The sequence below is a fragment of the Hemiscyllium ocellatum genome, chromosome 10, assembly GCF_020745735.1.
Source record: "Hemiscyllium ocellatum isolate sHemOce1 chromosome 10, sHemOce1.pat.X.cur, whole genome shotgun sequence".
Taxonomy (NCBI): Eukaryota; Metazoa; Chordata; class Chondrichthyes; order Orectolobiformes; family Hemiscylliidae; genus Hemiscyllium; species Hemiscyllium ocellatum.
In genome coordinates this window covers 21,368,739-21,388,350 of record NC_083410.1, presented here as the reverse complement: position 1 = coordinate 21,388,350, position 19,612 = coordinate 21,368,739, and the positions used below count along the sequence as shown (strand labels likewise).

Sequence of the window (19,612 nt, the reverse complement as noted above, 5' to 3'; positions counted from 1 at the left end):
AAAGAACAACTGGGTAGCAATGACCATAATACGATTGAATTTTACATGCAATTTATGGGAGAAAAGAATGGGTTCAAAATTACTTTTTAATTTAACCAAGGGCAATTATGAGGGCTTGAAAACAACTAACATAAGTGACCTGGCTATTTGGGTTAAGGAAGACAGTGCAAAACATTTAGGGGGATATTCTGGAAAGCACAGAATAGGTACATTCTAAGAAATGAGAAAAACTTCAAGGGACAGAAATGCTATCTGTGGTTACATTTTCTTTAAAAAGTCAATATCATGGTAAACTTAAAGGCATTTAATTGTGCAAAGATAAATGGCAGGTCAGAAGATTGGACAAAATATAAGAAATTAGTAATGAACTATTACAAGAGTAATAAGAGAAAATGGAGAGAAAGTTAGATAAAAATGTAAAAAAAGCTCTTCAGATGTTTGAAAAAGTTAACAGTTAACACAGTAAGTGCTGGTCATATTGAAACTGAGTCTGGGAGATCAGTAATGGAGGATAGGAAAATGGCAATCAAATTGATCAGATATTTTGTGTTGGCCTTTACCAGAGAAGATATGAGTTGCAACCCTGAAATAGCTGAAAATTGGGAATTGCAAGGGAGTGAGGAACACAAAATTACAATTACGAGGGAGTAGGACTAAGTAAATTGGAGCTGCGGGTTGACAAGTCCTTTCATCCTATCGTTTTAGAAGAAGTAGCCAGTGAGATAATTGACGTAATGGTTCTTAATTTTTAAAAACTCATTAGATTCAGGCAAGTTTCCTTTAGATTGGAAAATAGCAAATGTATTTCTTTTGTTCAAAAAAGGATGAAGGTAGAAAGCAGAAAACTTCAGACCAGTTAGCTTTGCATCTGTCAAAGGGAAAATGTTGGAATTTTTAATTAAATCATAATGTTATAACAGGGCATTTGGATAAGTTAAAGGTAATAAGGCAGAGGCAACTTGGTTCTGTCAAAGGGGAATCATGTTTAATTAATTTGTTTGAACAAGTAACTTGTGTAGATAAAAGGAAGTCGATGCATATACTCTACTTAAATTTTCAGAAACTATTTGATAAGGTACCACATCAGAGGTTATTGGGAAATTAGAAGTTCATGGTGTTGGGGGTAACATGGATGGAAGATTAGTTGGCTAACAAGAATGTGAGAGAAGGAATAACTGAGTCTCTTTCAGCTGGTAAAGTGTCATGGGTGGTGTGCCTTAAGAGGTTCGGACTGGGGCCTAAGCTGCTTCTAATTTATATAAATGATTTGGATGAAGGGACTAAAAGGCATGGTAGTTAAATTTGTAAAGATAGGTAGAGAAATGTGTTGGGAAGAGGGCATAAAGAGCCTACAAGGGTATATCAGTAGGTTTAGTGAGTGGGCAAAGATCTGGCACATGGAGTACAGGGTGAGAAAGTGATAAATTTCCATTTTGGCAGAAAAAGTAAACAGCTATATTGTCTAAATGGTGAGAGATTTCAGAGCAGGGAAATCTGGGTGTCTTAGTAGAAGATTAATATACAGGTAGAGCAAGTAATCAGGAAAGCTAATAGAAGGTTGTGTTATTGCAAGGGGAATTGAATTCAAGAGGAGGGAGATTATGCTGCAGTTATGCAGGGCATTAGCAAGACGATAACTGGATTGATGCGTACAGTACAGGTCACTGTACTTATGGAAGGATGGTAATGCATTGGAAACAGTCAGAGAAGGCTTTATACCTGGGTTGCTTTCTGAGGAAAAACTAGACAGGCTGTTACCTCTGAATTTTGAGTTAGAAGTGATTTAATTGAAACATATTTGAAGTGGACTTAAGCGAATGGAGGCTAATTTGTAGGAATTACGAAGAGCAAGAGGTGATTTGCTAAGTAATCCTGAGGTTCTTAACCTGATCAGAGTGAAAAGGAAAGAATCTAGGACTACAGGTCAAAGTTTAAAAATAAGGTTTGCCTATTTAAGACTGACGAGGAAACATTTTTTTTCTGAGGTTTGAGAGTCTTTGCAGTGCTCTTCCTCAAAAGGCAGTTGATGCAGAATCTTTAAACAGTTTTAAGGCAGAGGTAGAGATATTTTTGATTACCAAGGGAATGAAAAATCAAGGATATGCAGGAATAAAATTTGGGGTTAAAATCAAATCAGTCACGATTTTATTGAATGGCAGAGCAGCCTCGAAGAGCCCAGTGGCTTATTCTTGTTCTTTGTTCTTAATTGATTTTTCTCTCTTCGCCTATGTGAATTCTTTCCTGCATTGTTTTCTTATGTTTCGCACAGACTATGCCATTTCAGGGCACAATTCATAAATTATCAGGGAATTTCTGTCATACGGGTTGGGTCTGAACTTGTTTACAGGCGACACACTTACAGATGAAGTTACAAGTGCTCTTTATAAAGCTAGCTTTCTGATGCATAGATTAATATGTATTGACTTTAGATTCTGGTCATGATACGATTAACCAGGTTCCTTCATTAGCCCTTGATGTGCCACCCCATCCATAATTGTATGTCTTGACCGAAAGTTTTCTTTGGTTGTCAGCCACTCTTTAATCCTATTCCATTTTTGTGCAGACATGTTCCTTCATTTCCTGACCAATTTCCTACTCCATTGTGCAATATATTTGCATTTTTCCACAAGAAAATCTATCTAATGTTGCTTTAGCTATGAATTCTAAAAGTTCAGATCCCATTTAATTGTCTTTTGCTTTTGAGCTGGATGTGTAACCTAGTGCGTCAGCACACTCGCTTGCTGTGGATAGTGTTCTTCTAGTTTAAGTAGCTACAGAATTGTGTATTGTAGAAAAAAACTGAAGAAATTTTGAGACATTCTTCAAAGCAAGGTTTTATCCATTTGTTTTGCCATGTACTAGCTGTTGTTGCACTTACTTTAAATCCATCCAGCTAATTTCCAATTCATTTGATCAGTCTTAATAATTTTTCTTAGCATTATGCAGGATATTATCAAAGATCCTTCAAAAGCTATGTTCTCCTTTATTTCAAATAAGATTGCCCATGTTTGTGAAGTCTATTTTACAAGGAATTGCATTTGACTTATGTGAGTGATCTACATTGTCTGTTTCTTATTGCCCCAGATCACTGGAAAACTGCAGCTGTTGATATTGTGTGATGGTGACAAATCACATTGCCCTCAGGCAGTTGTCCAATATTGTGCCATGGCTTGTGTCTCATTGCCTTTCCTGATTTCCACTTTGTTCTGGTGTAGTTCTAGAAAGTCAAATATTTCTGCATATTGTTAGTTAGAATTTCCAATCTTACTTTACAAGATCAGAAATTCCCACCCCTCATCATGGAGCATGCGTTGACCATTCAGTACATAAGGTAGGGATGGAACTGAAAGGAACGACAATGGACAAACTCTGAGCAGCTGGGTCTATTAACAGTGCTGAAGAAGTGTGTGAAGTGACAGCATGTGCCTCAAGGAAAGAAGGAAGAGTATGAATCTGATCTGTTTATGGGATGGTGGGACAAAGATCAAGTGCCTCCATGATCTGACAAGGAAGGGAAGTTAATAAACAATTTAATTGTCAGATTTATCTTAAGAGTTCACCACTAACTTTTCACAACAGCTTGCAACCTTTCTATAGAAAGTAGAGCAAACTTTTCAATAACTTCTGCATCAGTCTTTATGTCCTTAATTGTACAATTTGCTCTATATATGAATGTTGAAATATTTTGTTGCAGATTCCTCTTGTTTTCAGACTTGTATTTGGAAACATTTTTAAGTTTTTTTTAAAAAATATGTTTCACTGTGGAGAAACCGGGCAGGTGGTGACTTGAGAAGGAGATAGGTATTTGCTGGAGAATAGAGCACAAGCAAGTCGAAACAGTTTTCCGTACTTTCAGATTATCCAACAATACTTGCAATGTTTGATTCCAACCAGGACAAAGCAGGCCACTTGATTGGCACCCAGCCATCACTTGGTATCACTCCCTTTACCACTAATGTACAGTGGCAGCACTGTGTATCATCTACAAGATGCACTACAGATACTCACCCAGACTCTTTCAAATCTGAGACCTTTGCCACCGAAAGGAAAATGGCAACAGATGGATGCAAATACCAATCTCTGTATGTTCCCCTTCAAGCATCACACCATCCTATCTTGGAACTGTATTGCCTCTCTTTACTTCTACTGGTTCAAACTCTGAGGCTTCCAAACAGCATTATGGATGTTCTACAGATCGAGGACTGCTTGAGTTCAAGCAGGCAGCTAATATCTCCTTTACAAGGGCAATTAAAGATGGGCAATAAATGTTGGTCTAGCCAGCAACGCCCCCATCCAGTGTAAATAAATTAAACAGAAATCCATTTGCTCCAGTACTTCGTTGAAAATAAATTTCATTGGGATTTGGTAGCTCATCATGAGTCCTTTAGTTTATTGTTATTTGATATCCAAGGCATGGATGCAATTTCAAGTACCAAATGAATGAATTAATAGATTTATTTGACAAAAAGAGTTCCAATGAAGCAGCTCTTGTTTGAGAATTCTCCTTGTGAAAATCAGTGACTTGGGATTGCATTAAGTGTAAAAATCTAAGAAATTCTTTCACGTTTAGTAATGGGCAGTTTGCAGTGCCATCCATTTCCGCCTAGACTGAAACTGCCCAAAGTAGTAATCTCTTAAAGTTCTTGTAACTGCATTTTCAAATTTCTGTTTGCTGTGGTTAAGTCCAAAAGGAGCTGAGACATTTTTGTAACCACCCAAATAACTCAGTCCTTTGATCAATGTGCAAGTGGCTAGAATTGATTCCCGTTGTTTTGAAAATATCAATTGTGAATTTATTTCAGTATCAGTTGACATGCTACTATTGGAAAAACATCTTTTTCCACTTAGAGGGAGTTACACATTAGAATATGATGGTACATCTGGATTTGATTTTGATTATTTGAGAGAATGGTGGAGTGGTCCTTTTTTGTGGCTCATTAAGAAAGAACAGTTTGGATAATCTGTTTAAAAAGCAACATTGTTAAATGCTGTAAACATGAAGTATGTGTTGCTCATGTATAGTGGATAAGAGCATCCCTTTGCCTGGATGTTAAATTGCAATTGGAGATACACAAGTTAGGTACCATTTAACAACCTCTGTACTTGTTTTATGCTTATAATGAAATGGAATGGAGCTTGAGTTCTTAACCTGAGCCTAGATAGTAAAACTGAGGCCTCTTCTGGAATGCTGTGTCCAGTTCTGGTTGCCAAGTTAAAGGAAAGATATTATGAAACTGGAGAAGGTTCAGAAGAGATTTACCAGGATGTTGCCAGGAATGGAAAGTTTGAGTTATGAAGATAGGCTGAGACTTTTTTTTACACAAGCGTACGAGGTTGAAAGGCATCTTTATACAAGTTTATAAAATAATGAGTATAGATAGACTTAATGGGAGTTGTCTTTTTCCTAGGATCGGGGATTTCAAGACAAGGGGGTGCATTTTTAAGCTGAGGAGAGAGGGACTTTCTTAAAAAAAAAGGGGCAGATCTTTTACACAGGGAGGTTCACGAGTAGAAGGAACTTCCAGAGGAAGTGGTGGACATGAGTACAGTTACAATGTTTAAAAGACATTTGGATAAGTGCATGAAAAGGAAAGGTTTGGAAGAAATATGGGCCAGGAGCAGGCAAATGGGTCTAGTCTGGTTTGGGATTATGGTTGGCATGTACTAGTTGGACTGAAGGGTCTGTTTCCATGCTGTATGACACTGATTCGAGTAATCTAGTTTTCTTGGTTATATTTTATACTTAATTATGTTAAGCAAAACAGTCAGTTGGTTTGAATAAAAATAATTGCCTACTATCGGAAGGGTTATATTTGACATGCAATTTTTGAAAATTAATGATTATTGTCATCAAGTACTTCATGATCATAATCTTTATAGAAGATGGATTGTTAACAAAATTAATTGGGATCAAGGTTAATCCTTGAGAGCAGAATTGCAGTTTATATTTGTGCATGTGTTCAGATTGGCTGAGGAATGGCTATGAATGTTTCCATTAAAAGTTATTTGCAGGTCAAACTAATTTGACCCTCAGTTGGGAATTGTAACTGAGGAATGTGCTGTCATAAAATTATTTTTTTCTAAACTAAAAGGTGGAGAACTTCATTTCCTCCAGATTGGAGGAACTGGTGAAGATGCAGATGAAACAGATATATTTGTGGACGGCAACCTTCCGAAAGGAGTAGATCAGTTGTCCGAAGGAAGCAGACACACATCTAACCCATCCAGTCCTGGAATTACAGGTAAGCATGGGTAAGCAAGGTGGTGCTGGAAGCTATTAAATATTTACTATTGGACTATTGGAAAGCATTTTGAATTGATTGGCAGAAGTTTGTTTTCATTAAGGACTGAATTCATTTAAAATGTTCTAAGTATTTACTCAATAATTTGTACTCTACAATTTTGGGAAAGGGCTGTTAGCATCATTCCATGCTTTGCTTGTCCATTTTCATTTAGTTTATTTTTTGTGATACTCACATCCTTGTACAGTAAACAAACTTCCCAAATATGCAGTTTTTTGAATAAACAAATGGAGTCAGAATAATACTGTTGTTTGTACTGAAGTTTCAGATTGGTGTATCAGCACCTTCACTTTTTTTGCCATATTTTCTCAAAAGTGTGTCATGTTGTAAAAGTCACCAAACTGCACATCTATAAACTGCCTTCAGCAACAAAAGATCATTTTTTGAGGATACTTTTTGAGTTTTCATTCAACTATAAATTTATTTTGAACGTGAGATTATTTGACTCTATAATCATGTGCTCTTGAGACTTTCACAAGTCAAACTTAATTAGATTTTACTCAAAGATTCATTGGTTTAATTTAAAAAGTGAACATTTTCCAGTTGTATATAATTACTAATTGGAAATCCCTGAATATTGAGGCAAATTTACAGTATACCAAAATGAAAATATTTGTCTTGGGATTATAAATTGAGTTTTAATTTCATTCCTTGGAGCCAGTTGTACTGTTATGAGGATATATTAAAACCAGGATGTGATATTGAGTCAGGAGGATTCAGCATGCCTGTGACATTTTTTAATGTGTATTGGGATGGTTCTCTTGGGATGGGGGAAGGGGGGAGCAGGGAATCATCTATTTTTCTTGAAAATTGGCTGGACAGGTATGATTTTCTTTCGTGGTGTTATTTGCGGATAGTCCAAAATAATTCTGAGCAAAAGTGATATTTAGGCTCTCATGGCCAGCATTCAGGAGAGATGGTGATACCATTGGACAAGTAATTCAGAAATCCAGTATTTTTAGTCAACTTGTTAAAATATGTAGTGACAATGCAGAAGGTGCGACTTGAACTTGAGCCTTCTGGCTCAAGGGTACAGACATCACCCCTGCACCACCAGAGTCCTAAAAGAAGCAGGGTTGATATCTCATCAAAAAGTTCTGCCTCTGTAAGTGGGGTAACCCTCTTTACTTGGAGCAGCATCATAGATATACTGTTCAAGATGCCGGTATGGGACTTGAAACCACAACCTTCTGTTTCAGAGGAAAGAGCACTGCCTCTAACTAAGCCACAGCTGATGTCATGAAACAACCGCAGAAATTGAACTTGCAATCTTCTGGTAACATCACGAACCTTACCAAAGGCAAGTGCCTTATCCATTATGCCATGGTACTGTCAGATGCCCACATTTACGCTGTGGATACATGGGTTCAATTCCCATCACTGTTGTAGAATGTAAATTCGGTTCATCAGTGATGGTGCCACAGAGCTAATGCACACTGTTTTACTGATCTGGTTCACTGCTTTCTTGTTTAGGGAAGGAAATTTACAATCCTTACCTGGTTTGGCCTACATGTAACTCCAATGCAATGAGATTGACTCTCTTAACTGCTCGCTGCCAGTGATCTAGCAAGCCATTCAATTATACCAGACTGTGACATCTTATCTTGATGGCAGTTAGGGATGGATGGCAGGTAACAACATCTGCATCTGATGAAGTAAAACGTCTCTCTCTATGGGAGGCTAGGATCGAAAAAGAGCTGTTGCTAAAGTTATTTGACCTAATCGTTCTTGATTGCAGGGGTTGATTTATTGGTGGACCAGCCTTTCACTGCTGACATATTGACATCACTGGTGGAGCTCACTCGATTTGAGACTTTGACCCCACGATTTTCAGCCACTGTCCCTCCCTGTTGGGTGGAGGTTCAGCAGGAGCAACAGCAGAGGCGACATCCACAGCACCTGCACCAACAGCACCATGGAGATGCAGCTCAGCATACTCGCACGTGGAAGCTCCAATCAGACAGGTATGGCAAGTTTGAACAAATCTGCCTTTCCAATCTGTAAAATGAACGTAAATTGACTACCACACTTGAACAATATAAATTGAGTATTATCAGTACCATTTAAACAATTTTGAATTACTGCATACCGTTGTTGTCAGACAATAGCCTTGATGAAATGAAGTTTCTTCCGGTCAAAGTTTGAAGTCATTATCCTGCCCCAATCACAAGCTTTGTACCCTTTCTGCAAATTTCTCAGAGCACACCTGATTTTCCAACTTCAGTATACTAACTGAGTCACTATTCTCCACCACAAAGATGTATCCACTTCTTCTTGCATATTATTGCCCATCTCCACCCTATCTACCCCATGTGTTATTTGAGTCCTTATCCGGATTTTTGTTATCTCCAGTTTCAAGGAAACCAATGTTCTGCCCGGTGTCCTAGTCACCATCCTACAAAATATTCTGTTTGACCAAATTTTGTACTGAAGGAACTTTACCTTTGCACCCAGGATTCTGTACTTAGTGACTGACATTGGTTTCTACTTTTCTGGAGTTTGAAATTTAAAGCCTTGAGTTTTCCATGCTCTTCTGCTTTTGTAGCTTTATAACACCGTAAAGCTCTTGAAATCTCCTTTTAATGTATCTTTTTGTTGCCAAAACTACTTTTGGCCTGCCATTAGGAGCCATACAGGACCAGAGAAATCATGGGCCCAGGCGGCTTCTCCTACAAGGTCCTTTTACCCACCCTTGTCGCCTCTATTAGTTATCAATAGCTTTTGTTAAGTGCTTTTTTTGATGTGCTTTGGAGTTTATAGAATACTGTAACACACGATGCAATCACTAAGTACAGTCACTTATGTATTTGAATTTACTAGTGTTATATTTGGGCTTACAGTAACAGGATTAGAAGAATTCATCAAAATACTCAATTATCAACCCCCCCCCACCACCACCACTAAAATTAAAGAATTAAAGCTACTACGTACAAGTAAAATATGAATTTCCTAGATGTCACAATATTTAAATTGGTACAAGACGAGGCATATGTTAGCAAAAAAGTCATTTTCAAAATAACTGATACAAGCTTCTACATTTTTTTTAAGAAAGCAATCTCTCTTACTACACCTTTTGCAGACAGGTGAGTTCATAGCTCATGCGTTTCCATTGCATATGCGCAAAATTGAAATATTTTAATCAGGTAGTTAATACACTATTCACTGCTTGTCAGTTTACAATCCAAGATTTATATTTAACAATTCAATAGCGTTCAGTGCATTTTTACCATATTGTAGCTCTTGAGCTTAGGCAATTCTGAAATTGAAACTCCTCGCAGATTCAATCTGTTACTTACATATAGGGACAACCTTGCTCTGGTTGCTGCTTGGTAAAGGAACTGTACTGCCCAAGAGGACCTCCCTAAAGGCACTGACCCTGGCGATTAGCACTGTTTGCACTCACCTATCTTGTGTCTTGCAGTGTATATGCTTTAGAATTCTTGCAGGAAATCCCACAGTCTCCTCCAAGAAACCCACCGTTTCTAAGATTTTGGCCATCTTGTAATATCCTCTCACTTCCTTTGGCAACATTTTTTTGTTTTCTTACTAAAGTACTTTGATGCAGGTACTTATGCTGTGACAGAACTTAGGTACTTCTAACTGAGGGTTTAATTATTAATTTCTTACCATGTGGTCACAGCACACTGTTTCAATCTTTGAAACTGTTGAAACAGGCTTCAAAGAATCCTCATTCCATATTAACTGATTATCTTTGTGCAAATTCTCTCTTCCTATTTGATTGTTGTCATTTCCCTCAAATCAGGATGTGGCTTGGATCATTTAGTGTTTATAGGCCAAAACCTTCAATTCAATTTTCGGCAGCCTGTGGGGCTCTTTACAGTGTATGTAGATGAATGCTATCTTCTGTGAACCTTGTTGAATTGAAAGGCTCAAGGGAGAGATTTTAAGTTTCTGCTTTACATACTAGTCTATATTGGATAACTTCAAATTTTGAAGTATTAAAAACTGGAGCAGCAGAGTTTTTTTAAGAACAGAAATATTCATATGGAAGGAGTTCAGAAGGCATTCAGCCCATACTCAATTGTTGAATCCCTACCTTTCTATTCTAATTGTGTACCAAAGCTAAGTAAAAGATGCGGATTTTTATTTGTATTCACTGGAGCTTATTTTCTAAACTGCCTCATCAGATTTTTTTTCTGATAATTTGAGTTTTGAGATATAGGATAAAATTGCCAGTGTTTTATAATTACATAACTTAATTGATTTTGGCTTCTGGGATATCAGCATTTGGGAAATGCAATTTTCTACGCAACAACTTTGTATTTTCACACACATCTGTATACCTTTTGTTTCAATAGCACCAGCTGGGAGGAACATGTCTTCGAGCTGGTTTTGCCTAAAGCTTGCATGGTCGGACATGTGGATTTCAAATTTGTCTTGAGTTCAAACATCACAAACATTCCACAGATTCAGGTCACTTTATTGAAAAACAAGGCTCCTGGTTTAGGTAAAGTGAATGGTAAGGAATTTCTCTTCTATTTTTGTGTATATTTAAAAAATATGATTTTTACTTTATTGGAATATGTGAAATACTCTTAATTAGCAAATGAGTTACTTATGGTGGGGGACAAGGAATTGAAAAGACTTAAAATTTGAACTTGCATTATTTCTTTATTGCTTCTATTAGTAACTTACAAGTTGATGTGTTATTGGGATGGTAATATGGTAGCAGCAAGTATTTGAAGTACATTAACCTTTTCCTGTAGTCACTAATCAGTATATTGTTGGCTTTGGTTCAGTGGAAGGAACTGTCATTCCAGAGACTTAAGCACAAAAGTTTATGCTGCTACTGCTACTTTGCAGGGGTGAGGGAATGCTGTCCTATTATAAGTACCATCTTTTTGATGAGACATTGACAATTGAGGCCCCATTTGTCTTGTCAAGTGAATTTGAAGGATTCCACGTATTGTTTTAAAGAAGCTATATTGAAACTCTCCTGGTGTCCTCGTCAATATTTGTCCCTTTGTGAATTATCCCAGCATTACAACATTGCTATTTGTGGGAGCTTGGTATGTGAAAATTGGCAACTTCTCGTACAAAACAATAGTGAATTCAAAAAGTGCTTAATTGAATCATATAATATTAGAATCATACACTGCAGAAGAGGCCCTTTGGCCCATTGAATCGACACTAATGCATGAGAAACACCTGACCTTCAATCTAATCCCATTTACCAGCATGGCCTTGAATGTTATGACATGCCTAGTGCTCACTAAGATGGTACTTAAAGGATATAAGGCAACGTGCCTCCACCATCCTCCCAGGCAGCTTATTCCAGGCTGTCACCACCCTGTGGATAAAAAAGATTTTCCCACATCCCCTAAACTCTGTCAATGTCCCTTATAGTCTAGTACACCTCAGTCAGATTGCCTTTGTCTTCTCTGCTCCAACAACAACCCAAGCCTATTCAACCTTTCCTCATATCTTCAATTTTCCACCCCAGGCAGCATCCTAGTGAATCTCCTCTGCACCCCCACCAATGCTATCACATCTCTTTGTAATGTGGCAAATGGAACGCTGCATAATGCTCTGACTCTCACCAAAGTTCCATCAACTCCAAAATGACGTCCTTGCGTTTGTAATTTGTCTCATTTGATAAAGACAAGTGTCCATTTGTCTTCAGCACCCTGTTATCATGCCATTCCTCCTTCAGAAATCTGTGAACAGACATCCCAAGATCCCTTTGTTCCACAAAGCTTCCTAGTCTCATATTGTTTAGTTTATATATTGTCAAATTCCTCCTTCATGCTTTTCAGGATTAAATTCCATCTGCCGCGTTCTGCCATTTGACCATCCGTTTGTGTCATCTTGCTTCACTATTAACTACCAAACGAATCTTTATGTCATCCGTAAACTTACTAACCTAATTCTCTGCCCAGTCATCTGTCATTTATATAAATAGTGAATAATAGGGCACCCAGCACAGGTCACTGTCGTATGCTACCGGATAGTACTTCTAGGTACTAAAGTAGCCTTCTGTCCCCACCCTTTGTCTCCTACAACTGAGCCAGTTTTGAATCCAGTTCATCAAATTGTGCTGTATTATTTGCGTATTTGCTTTTGGATGAGTCTTCTGTGTGGGACCATGTCAAAGATTTTGTTGAAATCATCACCTACTATAATTACCCTTCTGTTATTTTTACTCTCCTCCTTGAATTTTCATAATTTGCTCCTCAATTTCCTGCTGACTGTCTATGATAAGCACCTAGCAATGTCGTGTGCCTTTTTTGTGTTCCTAAACTCTATCCACCAAGCTTTATACAATGCTCCTTCCATGAATCTTTCCTTCCTGAGTGATTGACTCCTAACTAATAATGCAATGTCTCATTCTCTTTTAATCCTCCTCTGTCTTGCCTGAAGATTCTATATCCTGGAATATTGAGTTGCCAATCCTGCCCCTCCCTCAATCATGTCTCTGTGATGGCTACTATATCACACTTTCATGTCTCAATCATTGCCCTTAACACATCACTTTTACCTGTGTTACTCCTGGCATTAAAGTAAAGGCCAGGCAACTTGCCCTTCCTTGATTGAAAATTGATATAGCTGTACGCCCTCTGACTTAATCGTTTTACTGTATGATGCTGTGCCCTCATTCTAACAATTTGTGTTCTGTCCACCACTGACTTATTTTCAACTCCTTTCAGCAACAGTAGCAATCTGTCCCACAAGAATGTTAGTCCTGCTCTGTTTAGGATGTATACTATCCCATTTGTATAGGTCCTACCTTCCACAGAAATGGTCCCAGTGATCCAGGAATCTAAATTCCTCCTTTCTATGCAAGTTGTTAAGCCACACATTCATCTACATTATTCTCTTATTTCTATGCTTGCGAGCACATGACACTAGGGCTAATCCAGAGATATGACCTGAGAGGTCCTGCTTTTTAATCTACAGCCTAGCTCCCTGACGTTTTGATGCAAGACCTCATCCGTCTTTCTTCCAATGTCATTGATACCACCATATACCATGACCTTTAATTTATCATCCTCCCCCTTTAGGATGCTCTGCATCTGTTCAATGACACCAACTCTGTTCAGCTAAGACACTATCCTGGAGTCATGTTGGCAGCCGCAGTAGTACCTATCTATTCCCTGATTATATAATCCCCTATTACTCTTGCCATTCCTCTTTCTCCCCATCCTACCCAGACAGGCTGCTTGTGGTGCAAGAAGCTTAGCACTGACTGCACTCCCTGGAGGAACCAGCCTCCAATTTAGAATACCAATTTGTGAATGGGACCCTTAACTACCTATCTGGTCATCCATTCCCTTCCTCCAGGTTCCTTCATCTGTGTTGTGACCACCTCTCTAAATTGGTTGAAAAGTACTTTGGGATATCCTAATGTTATGAAAGACTTGATATAAACAAAAGTTTTTCTTTTATTCCTTGCTTCTTCTTACAGAGTCCGCAGTGGACAAGCAGATCTTATTTCCTTTATCTCCAGCTTCTCATGTGGAGGTAGAGAGAAATGGACGATCTGGTCTTGCTGATTTAAGTGAAGACATGCAGTACCAGATGGATGTGGATGAATCTCAAGGTTAGCTAAAATGTGTCATTTCAGAGGAAATCCCATAGTTTAATTTCTATAGCACTCGTTTTAATATCAAACAAAACAATTTGAAAGACCAACTGTTTAGAGGCTTGCAACTGGTATTAACAAACCTATATTTCATAAATGTAACATTGACATCAAATAGATCTTTGGGGAGAATGTGAGCATGAATGCATGCATTTCATACCACCTTTTTGTATGTGTTTGTCATTTTAATTTGTGTACAGTAAGAGAAGAAACGTAGAATCTGATTTGAAGTTGAATTCCTGCCACTGATCATCTGCAATATGATCAATGTGCTGATAATGTATAGTTTATTTTGAAGTTCCTAAAGGAGCCATGCTGCTCATTATTAAAGAACATGGGCTCGTTGAATTTCGATGTTAATTTCAGTTATGAGTAAATGGTAGCAAACCATGTAAATGACTGCTGTGAAATGTCATCAAATATATGTTGATGTTTACTGAGGGTTTAACAATACACAGCGTAGTTTTAGAATCATGTGCATATTTCACCCAGACAGTCGCCTGAGACTAGAATTGAACGCAACAGTGCTAACCACTGAGCCATCATGATGCCCATTTGGTAATTTTATATATCCATAAGAAGTTGTATTTCAGTGACAAAAATACAGTTCAGTTTCAGAAAATGTCTTGCAGTGAAGCACGGTTTTCTTATTGATTTAAAGTACCTAAATATATGAGAATGCTTGAATAAATTGTTATGCAGACACAAGAATGTGATTAAATAATTTTGTTCTCGAGAATAAATCATAACCCTCTGTATTCCTCTTCCTTCCATGTCCAAAGCATGAATAATCCCATAACTGGAAGTAGGCTTGTGTTCTGTTCCTCCAAGAACTGTCTGTGCTGATTAGTCTAATGACTTTGCTCCTTTTGTGAATATAGTTTAGAAGTGGAACTGAACTAAGAGCAGACTTCTTGCTCCCCATGCTTCAAAGTCCTGACAGTTCTGTTTCTGTAGGTGATAGAGTTGGGTTAATTGATTCTGATTACCCAAACACTTTGTGGCAATGCTGCATTTATTGCCTGAAGTTTGAAAAATAAATTTCTGAAGGTTGTGCAGTACAATTTGAAAGACCAACTGTTTAGAGGCTTGCAACTGGTGCAAATTCTCTTGGAGAATCTGTGGGTTCACTTGGGTATTAAATGATTAGACTTGCATTAATGGGGTTTCCATTCTGATTGATTCCATCTTGTAAAATTGTTCATCGTGCACGAATTGTTTCAAAATATTACAATGCAAAGATGTATGACAACATTTTCCTTTCATTCTCTACACCGAGAAGGCCCCAGACTCTGTCAATTTCTGGAAGAGCACAAGGAAGATATATTATGTGGACCTGTATGGTTGGCAAGTGGCCTGGATCTTTCAGGACATGCTGGGATGCTGACACTAACTAGTCCCAAGCTAATTAAAGGTAAGATCAAGCTTGATTAGTTGCAACTACAGTAGAAAGCATATTCTCATAATGGCATTATATTAAATGTATAAATGTATATTCAAGTTAAATGAATTTAATCAATCTCAGATTAACTTTAGGGGTGATGTGACAGTGTTAGTTGCATATAATTTTTGCGATTAAATTGGTCTGATTTAAATGCCAGATTTGATTTTGTATTCTGTTGTACCCCTAGCATAGTAAAGGCTACTTTTCTCTGGTTTTGTTAATGAAGTTATTTGGAGCCAGTTGAATCAGTTTTGACTTTAACATTTGACTAGCTGGCATAATGGTGGTGTTAACATGTCCAAAAGCCCCGGGGCGTTTGCCCGAAACGTCGATTTTTCCTGCTCCTTCGATGCTGCCTGACCTGCTGTGCTTTTCCAGCACCACGCTAATCTAGACTCTGGTTTCCAGTACCTGCAGTCCTTGTGTTTACCCAGTAATCCAGAAAGCCAAGCTATTCCTCTGTGGATTTGAATCTGTCCACTGCAGGTGGTGAATTTAAATTGTTAATAAATCTGCAAGTAAATGCTAGTCCCACTGGCAACCATTAAGCTATTGTTAAAGCTTATTTAGGAAATAAAAGCATTTAGTTCATGAATGTCCTCTGGGAAGGAAGTTCTGCCATCTTCACTGGTCTGCCTACATGTGACTCCAGACCCATAGCAAGGTGATTGATACATTAAATGCCCTCTGATATGGTTTCACAAACCACTTGGTTATGTCCAACTATTACATAGTTTGATAAAACGAACAAGGCTGCACAGACCATCAGATGCTTACAAAAGCACACACCCTGTTAACCCTGCAAAACTTTCCTTCTAAGCATCTGGATTCTTGTGGAGTAGGTGATATTTGTGCTTAGTCAAATTAAACTCAACATTCTTCATTTTTGCATTCTCAGCAGGCATGGCTGGTGGCAAGTATCGGTCGTTTCTAGTTCACATCAGATCAACTAATGAGAAGGCAAATGAAGAGAATTCTAATGGCATTGGAGTAAGGCCAGTCATGAGAATGCAAGCCACGAAACCACAGAATAGCAAGAGTCACTCTCTTGCTTCGCTGCTTGCTAAAGTTACAGCAGGGAAGGTACTGTAGTGAAGAGAACAAGCTTGAATGTGTAGGTTTTGATACATGGAAGTTAATTTCTGCTTCTGTGCGGGCGTATGTGTAAACTAATATTTTTCTTTGAACAGGAAAAGCCATCCACCTCAAAAACATCAGAGTCTGGAAATTCCTGTAAGAAACCTGACAGTCTCAGAGGCTGTGATCTGCTGCAAGAAGTTTCTGTTACTATTCGTAGATTCAAGAAAACATGCATCCCAAAAGAAAGGTAGTTTTTGAATCTTTTTGGCTTTTTGAATGGATTTTGAAAATCCAATCTCTTAGTTCTTGTGTTCTTTCTTGATCTCTTCCTGCTTACTTCCACATTATTGCAAAGGATAAGCAGGTTACTTCATTAAAAAGTGAAGAGTGGGGGGATGGGGGAGGAGAAATCAAGCCTTTCAAATGATATAATTTTTAAAAATGAGCATAAAAAATCCTTGTTCCACAATAACTTGGTTGGCTATCACATCAAGTAACATGCTGGATGTTTTCAGATTAATCTTTAGATCACCAACTGAAATTTGTGGTGGCCACAGTCTTCTGAAATATAATTTGGGAAATCCCTGTAAAGTCAAATATTTTGCTTTATGACCATTTTGTCTCTTGTATAGTTCATAAGAGTTGTTGATTTATACAGTTTTTCATCTCTTGTCTTGAAGCTAAAGTACTAATTTTCTGAGAATTTATCCCCTTAGTGAGTTTAATAACATTAATCTGCTGTATATCTCATTGATACAAAATTGTTTTTTATGTTCCCATTGACAAAAAAGTAGCTGTATGCAGCCATTTCTCTGCAGATTTACTGTTTGGAGGTGATTCCTACTGCAGGGCAGTAGTTGGACATGAGACAAACAGTGAGGAAAAGATTTAATATGTTTCCACTTCTGCTGTAATATGCGAAATTTGTGAAAGTAGTAGTTTTTTTTTCAATTTCCACACAAATCAGGAAATATGTATTGTGTTCATTTTAAAGTTTCAAAAAAAAAATGCATGACCAAAGTAAGGCCATAAAAAATTGCCCGTTTTTGCTGTGTGGTTTCTTAAGCTAATCAATGACTTTGCCTTTTAGGGTGCAACGATGTGCTATGTTGCAGTTCTCGGAATTCCATGAAAAGCTGCTTAACACGCTCTGCAAAATGTCAGATGATAGCCCTGTCACAGAACATGCTCAGAGTCTTGTGTTAGATATTCTCTGCTGGTTGGCAGGTGTCCATGCAAATGGACTATGCAGGTAGGATGAAGTGTGTAAACTGGCACTTGTGTAGATTTTGCAATGTTTCAACAATACTAAGATGTAAACAGTAATTTATGTTCCTGATGCATTGTATATAATTGATTTGAGTTCCAACTGTCATGACTGACTAGTGTAATGTGCTGGAAATCAAACCCAACTATCCTTGTAGTCGTGACAAATGTTATTTGTGAAATTACCATGAACACTAATTTTCACAGGATGAAAGCAAATTACTCTAGGTTACTTCAGTAACCATTTTTTTTTAAAAAAGACTTTTTTTAAATAAAATTCTTAACTTTAACCAGAACAGTAAAATAACTGGATTTCACACTTATCAAAGTTAAACTTTACCCTGTTACAATTCTCCCCAGCATGTGTGTACACTCAAAATTTTGAGTGGAAGGAAGAAAAGTAGACAAAAGAACATAATTCCCTATCACTGGCTCTGAACCTCACAACTAGATAGGTCCGTTTCATAATCCTCAATTCTTTGATGATATCTCAGTATTACTTGCATAGTCATAATCAGTCTTTAGTTTACTGGTTGCTTTGTGGGGCGAGGGGCCTGTGTTTTTTTGAGCTCCGGTATTCTTCCTTTCAACAACTCTGATGTATTTTTCCTTGCTGTTTCAACTGAACTGAAGAAGGCAATTTTTCAGAGGAACAGAGCTGAAATAAAAACAAAATTAGAGAGAGTCAGATCTAGCAGCATTTGTGGAGACAAACAAAATTAAAGATGATCTTTGGAACTAAGTGATAAAGATGTTGATGATGCAAGCTTCTTTCATTACCTCTCACAGAAGGTGTGTTAAACTACAGCAGGCTGCATTATAACAATCTAAAGGTTGTTACAATGCTGAACTTTTCTGAACCCATAGCAACTGGTGCCAATTGAAAGAATTGCCCCTACACACATTTATATGCTTGCGTGCACACTCTTCTACTTGTATCTGTGCTCTCTCCCTTTCATGCACATGCTCTCCTGTGTGCAATTGCCTCAGCTACTTGTTTCAACAGTGTTTCCAAGCAGTAACTTTATTTCATACATTCCAGTTAGCTTCACTTGCGTTTCCAAAGCTGGAAGCCAACCCTGTGTTCTCCTCTTTTTGAAGCAATGTCCGTCTTTCTCATTTTCAGCTCATTTTCCTAAAAAGAAATGTGGTCTTTTACATAGTTATACTATTTAGTTCATGATCCTTTCTAACAGTTTGAGTCCATCACTGTTGTTTTGCAAGTAGAAACCTATAACATTAGATGTTATGATCCACGGTTGTGTCTGTGTTCGATGAATTGTCCAATTGCAGTTTCAGAGATGGGAAAGAAAGTCTGCACACAAAAACCAAGAAACGACTCTCCAGCATTGTGCGAGTTTGCTTCTTTGAAGCTGGTCGAAGTATAGCTCACAAATGTGCTCGGTTCCTTGCACTTTGCATAAGGTGAGAAAATATTTTAGAATATTTTTTGGAAAAAAAAGACTTAACATTGCAATAACTGGCTAGTTTATTATTAATTATTGTTAATTTATTGTTAATAACTGAACATAACAAGAATGAGGAACAGGAGAAGGCCATTCAGCCCATCAAGTTTTCTCTGCCATTTGATATAATCATGGTTGGGTTGATTTGACTTGCAGCTTCAATTCCACTTTCACACGGCAAAGCATGTGACATCTTACATAATTCATAAATCTTTGAAAACACACTACTAATAACAAATCTACCCAACTCAGCCTTGAATATTGTTGTGCTGCTTTTTTTGCTGAAGAAAATTTCAAACTACGTTCTTGTGAGAAGCATCTTCCTTATCAGTTTTGCATGGGAGAGCTCTAATTTTTAAACTGTGTCCTTAGTTCTAGACTTCTGCACTAGGCACCCTCCCTGTCAAGTCCCCTCAGAACCTAATCTACTTCAGTAAGAACTCCTGTCATT

General features: G+C 37.7%; 1 protein-coding gene across 5 annotated transcripts in view; it reads left to right on the top strand.

The window, feature by feature from the left end:
- The window catches only part of birc6 (baculoviral IAP repeat containing 6), a 256,486-nt gene that overhangs the window by 60,244 nt on the left and 176,630 nt on the right, over positions 1–19,612 (top strand). For 4 of the 5 annotated variants that reach the window (XM_060831332.1, XM_060831330.1, XM_060831331.1 and 1 more), the window contains exons 11-19: positions 6,093–6,242; positions 8,041–8,266; positions 10,622–10,782; positions 13,729–13,863; positions 15,188–15,319; positions 16,248–16,432; positions 16,540–16,676; positions 17,520–17,681; positions 18,989–19,120. In XM_060831332.1, coding sequence (XP_060687315.1) covers positions 6,093–6,242; positions 8,041–8,266; positions 10,622–10,782; positions 13,729–13,863; positions 15,188–15,319; positions 16,248–16,432; positions 16,540–16,676; positions 17,520–17,681; positions 18,989–19,120 — 1,420 coding nt within the window. The remainder of the gene's footprint in view (positions 1–6,092; positions 6,243–8,040; positions 8,267–10,621; positions 10,783–13,728; positions 13,864–15,187; positions 15,320–16,247; positions 16,433–16,539; positions 16,677–17,519; positions 17,682–18,988; positions 19,121–19,612) is intronic. The other variant, XM_060831329.1, reaches the window with a different exon arrangement.